Raw genomic sequence first — 7,520 nt, 5'->3', positions numbered from 1 at the left:
TATTTTTTTCAAGACTCAAAACAAGCATCACATTCTCTGCTTTTACTTCACCAAGTTTTCAGCCACATGCACCCACTTGGGATGATTTTGATGTAAACACATCCACTTTAATCTTTTCCACATTTGCGCTGCTGTTTTCCCAGAACAAATGCTTTGGCAGGATCATCCCCCTGCCAGTAATCATTCCAAAGGGAGTATGCTACTTTGCACTGGAATGCGTGGTCAGAAAGAGCTATAAAAGTTGAGGAAATAAAGCTGGTTTTATGCAATTTTAAGCATTTATTTTATGGATCTCTCCGATCTTTCCACCTGCACAGAGGTTCTCATGGTTAGCAGGAAAATGTACATTTTCCTGTAAGGAAAGTCAGATGAAAACCCTGTGGATGATCCTCCAGGAATCCTACCTGGCTGGGCTGTTATTGCAGCCAGTTTAAGGGGTGAAGTGCCAGAGAAACACCAGCTGCCCTGAGTCAGCAGAGCTAAGTGATCCTTGCCTGTAACTGACCAGAGGGTAGGATTTATCACAGCCTCGTGGGTGAGCTCTCTAGTGATCTCCAGGGGATTTGAGCCTTCAGCTTTTCAGTACCCAAGAAGCCTCCAGAAGCAGCCCTGAGCCAGGCAAAGCAGGACCCACATTTGTGATTCAGGAATTATCTTATCTGAAGAGCCTTGGCACAATTGTAAGTTAAAAAGCTGATGCTTAGTGGAACTGGATGCTCACACCCAGGCCTTGGGTGCCTGCTACAAGGTTGGAGATGCTGTGCCAGCATGAAATGCTGAATTCAGTGTTAATTCACTCTGGTGACTCAGGTGTGTTCCACTTCGATTTTTATCTTTAAGGAGAAAGCTTTGTGCCCATCAGGCTTGTTATGCCAGGTGGGCTACCATCTGATTGTGCCTTGGTCTGGGTAATGCCTTCACTGCCAGGTGACCCACCAACTTGCAGATCCAGCACTAACCAATGCTAACCAGCAGCCTGCTACAACTAGACTCCAAAGAGTGTGGAGACAGTGGATGGCCCAGGTTGTCTCCAGTTGTTTTTTTAGGCTTTTTGCAGCATTATTTTGTGCCCTGTGTTGACGAAGGCCTTTGGGCAGGCAAGCAGGCTGCTCAGAAACATCCTGGCCCACGTTCTAGGGCAGATCAGGACCAGCCTCCTGCCTGCTGCTCCACACTGGGAGCCCCTCACAGCTTCCAACCTTCACCATTCCATGATTTCCTGAGCTAGAAAGTGGAGCCAGGACTCTGCCAGGAGTTTGTTGTTCTTGAGCAGTGATCCTCTACTGTCTTTTTAAAGCACCCACACTTCCCCAGGCACCAAACCATCCATTTTTCAACAGCAGACACCACACCACCCAGGCCAAGTTAAGCCACTCACTTTCCTGCCCAGGCACAGCTCCCACTGGCATGACAGCACTTCCAGGACCACTCAGCCCCACTGACCCTCTCTCAGCATGGGAATTGTTCCCTCAGAAATAGAAAAACGTTAACATCCTACCCACCCAAGGAAACCTTTTTTTCAGTAAAACATCAGCTCATATATCAAGTCCACAATCCCCTAAAAACATACCAGGAATTCTTACTGTTCCCAACAGCTTTTTCACCCAATCTCCAGCCAAGTACCTGTAACTCTTTGATGAAGCTTGAATCCTGGAAATATTGGAGGCTCTTCCAACACCTCTCAGCTACCTCATACAGGGCTACAGCACCAGTAAAAACCTCCCCCACCTACTGGGAAGGTTTTTATAGGGATTCTAACTGCATTCCTGGGGCAGGAGCAATCATTGGCAAGACCTGGGGGTATTTAATACCACACAGGTGCCACCCACCCTGATTTCTTGAGCAAATCCTTTAACCCTTGTGTTTCTATCATTCCAAAGTTCAAACAATTCAAATTTAAAACAGTCGAGAAGACTGTATAAATTGTGGAACAGGTACCGGCAATCACTGTGACTAACATGGCCAGATACATTCGCTCCTGAGTTTTACTGTGCAAGAAAAGGACAAATTAACTAAAATGGGAATTAGTGAAACCACAGATGGGAAATGGAAGCTCCCGGATAGACGGGAGGTCCTCCCTAAACCTTTAGCCTTAAAAATCACGCAGAAATTTCATGAAACTACTCATTGGGGAACCCAAGCATTAGTGGATCAATTTGCCACGAAGTATATGTGTATTGGGGTGTATAATATAGCAATCTATTAATTAATAAGATAAATACTGTACCTAAATTTAAACTACTCTTGCACTTTTTTAAATATATATTTCAGGATGTATTTAAAGCCGGTATTTGGATATTGAGGGAGATGGTTGCCATGCAGCTTATTTTCTCCTTAGGTCTTACTATCTGAATATTCCTGTACACAGTTCAGTTACCAGTCTCAGCAAAATAGTAGATTTTGGGTTCCAGTTTCCTGTACAGCCTTGTTACAACTGCCTTTACATTGGTGAATGTCAAGTGTAGCAAATACACAACCTGATTCCTCTGTTACTACTATTAAACTAAATCAAAGGTGACCCAGCAGGAGTCAAAAGAATTATGCCAGTCTAACCTTTGTGCAATAAGAGGAGAGTCAGGCCTGTAGTGTCAGAACAATACAACCTTTCCTTTTTTTTTTAAACACATTTGTTCAACTCCCTCGTTACTCTGCAGCATAGTCCATTTTCTAAATGCTCTCCTCATAAGACCCTTGTACTTGCAAATATGTTGTCTTTTCCAAAAAGAGATTAGCTTGAATGTAAGTGCAACGATTTAGCCATAGATCTTGTTTAGAGAAGCAGCCAGGCAGTAAGACCTGAACTTCCTACTTGGATAACAATGTAAAGTGGACATGCTGTTCAGTACCTCTGAAGTCATACTAAAGTTTTAACAAAGACAAATTTGGCACCGACACTCTAAAATATTTGTCAGAAAGGACAATATGGAGAGATGTTACATCAGGTTTGTCCAGGCCTAAAAGTAAATCTAATGAAGTTGAAAAATCACAAAATAAGATTTTTTTTCTTTGTCAATTGCCTGCAAGAAATGTGCATATGTTTTCCTATACATATATATGATCTCTCTCTATATATATATGATATATACTGTGTTGATATATCATATATATAGCACATATAAATACAGTAGACATTATCAAGTATTCCATTTTTGGTAAGCTCAGTGTGCATCCAGGACGGACACTGTGATAACTACTAGTCATCCCTGTCAGAGATTAGCAGAACATTTTAGCAATCCTGGACATTTAGGACAATGACGTTAGTCCCGTTCTCAACTTTGAAATGAGCAGATGCCACTGAAATCCCTCCCAGCAGCAGTGTCTGAGAGCAGGACTCTAAGCAGTAGGATATGAATGTCTCCAAGGGGGTGTTCAGACTAGGCTCTTCTGTACTTTGTGGATAGTATCCTTTTGCCTCTGCAAGACATTTAGCTTGCTGGTAGGAGCTTCATGCTAGGGGTGATGATGCTGGGCTGTATGTGGCTGTTCTGATTTCTAGCAAGGAAAAATGTTTCCAAAGGATTTTTTTTTTTTCAATACCCTGTAAGTTAAATCAGGGTAATCTCTGACTGTACATATAGCTGTTTGAAGTAGTTAGCAAAGCTTCAAGGGTGACTCAAGGAATGTTCAAGTATTTGGTGGCCCTTGTTTCCCTTCCTACTATGTTTTCTTCTTACATTCAACAAACCGTAGGAGATTTCAGTCGAATACTAAACTGTGTTGAATGTATGTAGTATTTTCTTCCTTCTGTTGGGAAGAACTTCCAGCAGCTCGGCCAGCTGGTGCTGCAAACCTGATTCCTCTGTTATTACTATTAAACTAAGTCAAAGGTGAGCCAGTAGGAGTCAAAAGAATTATGCCAGTCTAACCTTTGTGCAATAAGAGGAGAGTCAGGCCTGTAGTGTCAGAACAATACAACCTTTCCTTTTTAAACACATTTGTTCAGCTCCCTCATTACTCTGCAGCATAGTTCGTTTTCTAGATGCTCTCCTCATAAGACCCTTGTACTTGCAAATATGTTGTCTTTTCCAAAAAGAGATTAGCTTGAATGTAAGTGCAACGATTTAGCCATAGATCTTGTTTAGAGAAGCAGCCAGGCAGTAAGACCTGAACTTCCTACTTGGATAACAATGCAAAATGGACATGCTGTTCAGTACCTCTCAAGTCATACCAAAGTTTTAACAAAGACAAATTTGGCACCGACACTCTAAAATATTTGTCAGAAAGGACAATATGGAGAGATGTTACATCAGGTTTGTCCAGGCCTAAAAGTAAATCTAATGAAGTTGAAAAATCACAAAATAAGATTTTTTTTCTTTGTCAATTGCCTGCAAGAAATGTGCATATGTTTTCCTATACATATATATGATCTCTCTCTATATATATATGATATATACTGTGTTGATATATCATATATATAGCACATATAAATACAGTAGACATTATCAAGTATTCCATTTTTGGTAAGCTCAGTGTGCATCCAGGACGGACACTGTGATAACTACTAGTCATCCCTGTCAGAGATTAGCAGAACATTTTAGCAATCCTGGACATTTAGGACAATGACGTTAGTCCCGTTCTCAACTTTGAAATGAGCAGATGCCACTGAAATCCCTCCCAGCAGCAGTGTCTGAGAGCAGGACTCTAAGCAGTAGGATATGAATGTCTCCAAGGGGGTGTTCAGACTAGGCTCTTCTGTACTTTGTGGATAGTATCCTTTTGCCTCTGCAAGACATTTAGCTTGCTGGTAGGAGCTTCATGCTAGGGGTGATGATGCTGGGCTGTATGTGGCTGTTCTGATTTCTAGCAAGGAAAAATGTTTCCAAAGGATTTTTTTTTTTTCAATACCCTGTAAGTTAAATCAGGGTAATCTCTGACTGTACATATAGCTGTTTGAAGTAGTTAGCAAAGCTTCAAGGGTGACTCAAGGAATGTTCAAGTATTTGGTGGCCCTTGTTTCCCTTCCTACTATGTTTTCTTCTTACATTCAACAAACCGTAGGAGATTTCAGTCGAATACTAAACTGTGTTGAATGTATGTAGTATTTTCTTCCTTCTGTTGGGAAGAACTTCCAGCAGCTCGGCCAGCTGGTGCTGCAATAAATTGTGTATTTTTAACCTGGTATAACTTTTCAATATTTAGAATATTGCTAATGTAATTTTGTTGAGGCTTCCAAAGGAGTCTTCTTATAGTGACTGAGATTTGCTGTCTCAGTAAAGGGGGAAGAGAATTGGCCCACAGACCATTTGCCAAGATCCAATTAGATTTTACTGAACTCCCAAGGGTGGGACGGTATAGATACATTTTAGTGATTGTAGACCACTTAACCCATTTTGTTGAAGCTTTTCCTATAGCCAGGGTCACTGCTCAAACAGTAGTAAAAGCCTTGCTGGAAAATATAATCCCAAGATATGGGTCAATAGAGGTAATAGACTCGGACCGGGGCCCTCACTTTGTGTCATGGGTAGCTAAGGAAGCTCTCTCTTCTTTAGGGATGAAATAGGAATATCATACTCCCTGGCACTACTAAATATAAGAACTCAGCCCTGAACAGATGTGGGGATATCCCCTTTTGAAATGTTACATGGGATGCTGTGGGAAACTGTTCTTTTCTTCCCCACATCGGTCTAAACAAAATGTCTTTCAAGCCAGCGAAGGCCTCTCCTGATTATTCCCTGCTCAGGGGCTAAAACAGGCTTGCTTCTCAAGGACAACTTAATCCAAAACAACAGACGTGGTGCGGGACAGAAAGGATGGGCCACAAGCCATTCTGTGCCCCTGGAAGTCACCGCCCTAACTTGGGGCTTACGGACGCTCATTGGCTCTGGGCAGTGACACTGACTGGACAGGTGGGTCACAGGGGTATCAGAGGTGGCGAGTGCAGCAGGTGGGCCCTTCCCTCCTCCCTTTGGTCCTTAACCCTCTTCCTTAAAAACACCTGGACCTTTTGCATTGCCTCCCTAAAGGACACCTTCTCACTATATACATATTTATATCCCTGGTAACCATTTACATTTGCATTGTCTCTAAGCATCATCCCTCAGTTGGTGTTAACCCTTAATAAACCAATTTGTTTGTGGAGCAAACCTCGGTTTTAGAGGCAATTTCTGAGCGTGGTGGGGGGGTACGTTCTAACTACCACCCTGAAATATGGTCCCGCAGTGGCCGCTCCTCCGTGAGAGGCGAGTGCCACGTGTGACCCTTGGTCTTATACAAGAAACCCTTCCATGTCAGGAGGGGCAGTTGCAAGAGCACCTGACAGCTGGTAGCCCCCCAGTACCGACTTGCGACAACTTGCATGGTCAGATTTACAAATACTGGATTTTTTCTGAGACCATTTACAAGTTAATTAGATTTATGAATAAAAAAGATATCCATTCCTCTATGGCCTATAGAATTGTGGAACAGTGAAACAATTTTGTGAAAGTACTTTAGTGTCTGTTGGGTTTATGTAAAACAGAAATAAATTATAAATCTTCACTTCTCCAGCACTAGTTTTATAATTTTTCCTTCTGTATTTCCAAAACATCTCTTGCATTAATTCATTTAAAAGGCATTCAGTTACGCAGCCCTACTTCAACTCTGCAAACGTCCTCACTTAGAAGTTCACATTATTGGCAGGTAAAAATAATTTATGTTGTATAAAATTAATTAGGAAATGCCAGGATTGGACAAAATCTAATGCCGACTGAAGTTTTCAGACAGTGAACAACTACTTTCAGCAGTGTCAGTGGATTTTCCTGTTGGTTTTTTTTTTTGTTTTGTTGGTTGGTTGGCTTTTTGTTGTTTTGTTTTGGGGTTTTTTTGGTGGAAAGCTGACAAAACAGCCTCTTTTACCCACTTCTAAAGTCCCATTCAGGTTCCTCATTATACATTACAGAAGTGATAAAGAATGCAACGGTGGGAAGACTACATCCCACACAATTTAAGCAAACCAAGAAAACGTCTTGCTTAATGTGTTGTTGAGTGCACAAAAGACTAAACACATCCCTCACAGAAAGCAAGAAGGCACTGTGATGATTCATAGGATCCACAGAGAGGAAAAAAAATTAATAATCCTTTTACCCAAAAAGTCAGTTACTGTGTTCAGATGTGGTGGCGTATAAACAAATACTGTGCTCATGGCAGAGATCTCAGTATCCTTTGAGTGGGTTATCTGAAAAGAAAAACAAAAAAAACAAACAACTAAAAATGACCTGTCATTTTATTTGTAGTAAAAATTATCCCAATGGGAATGTGCCCCCACCCCTGAAAGCCAAACTTCTGTCACGTGAAAATAAACGCAAAATAAAGTATTTCCTGTTTTCCCAGGGGAGCTATTAAGAAAGTGGATAAAAACGAGGGGCGACGCCACCTGAAAACGTATGATCTCCATCCTAATCACAAGAACATGCGGTAGGTTTAAAAATATGAGCCTTTTAATCACATTTTCCCTCTGCCTCCAGCAAGCGCTGAAGCTCGGAGGAACGGGAGGTGGTGCCTCAGCTCCCGACGCTTCCCAGCGCCAGCTGCCCGGCAGCCCC

At 41.9% G+C, this 7,520-nt stretch overlaps 1 protein-coding gene across 1 annotated transcript in view; it reads left to right on the top strand.

Annotated features, from left to right (window-relative positions):
• The first annotated feature begins 6,147 nt into the window (after positions 1 to 6,147).
• The window catches only part of PACRGL (PARK2 co-regulated-like), an 11,370-nt gene continuing 9,997 nt past the window's right edge, over positions 6,148 to 7,520 (top strand). The window contains exon 1 of the mRNA XM_010003918.1: positions 6,148 to 6,298. Coding sequence (XP_010002220.1) covers positions 6,148 to 6,298 — 151 coding nt within the window. The remainder of the gene's footprint in view (positions 6,299 to 7,520) is intronic.

This window comes from Chaetura pelagica, unplaced genomic scaffold, assembly GCF_000747805.2.
Source record: "Chaetura pelagica isolate M959 unplaced genomic scaffold, ChaPel_1.0 scaffold398, whole genome shotgun sequence".
NCBI classification, from domain to species: domain Eukaryota; kingdom Metazoa; phylum Chordata; class Aves; order Apodiformes; family Apodidae; genus Chaetura; species Chaetura pelagica.
The sequence above is the reverse complement of the archived record's forward strand: the minus strand, read 5'-3'. Positions and strand labels throughout refer to the sequence as shown.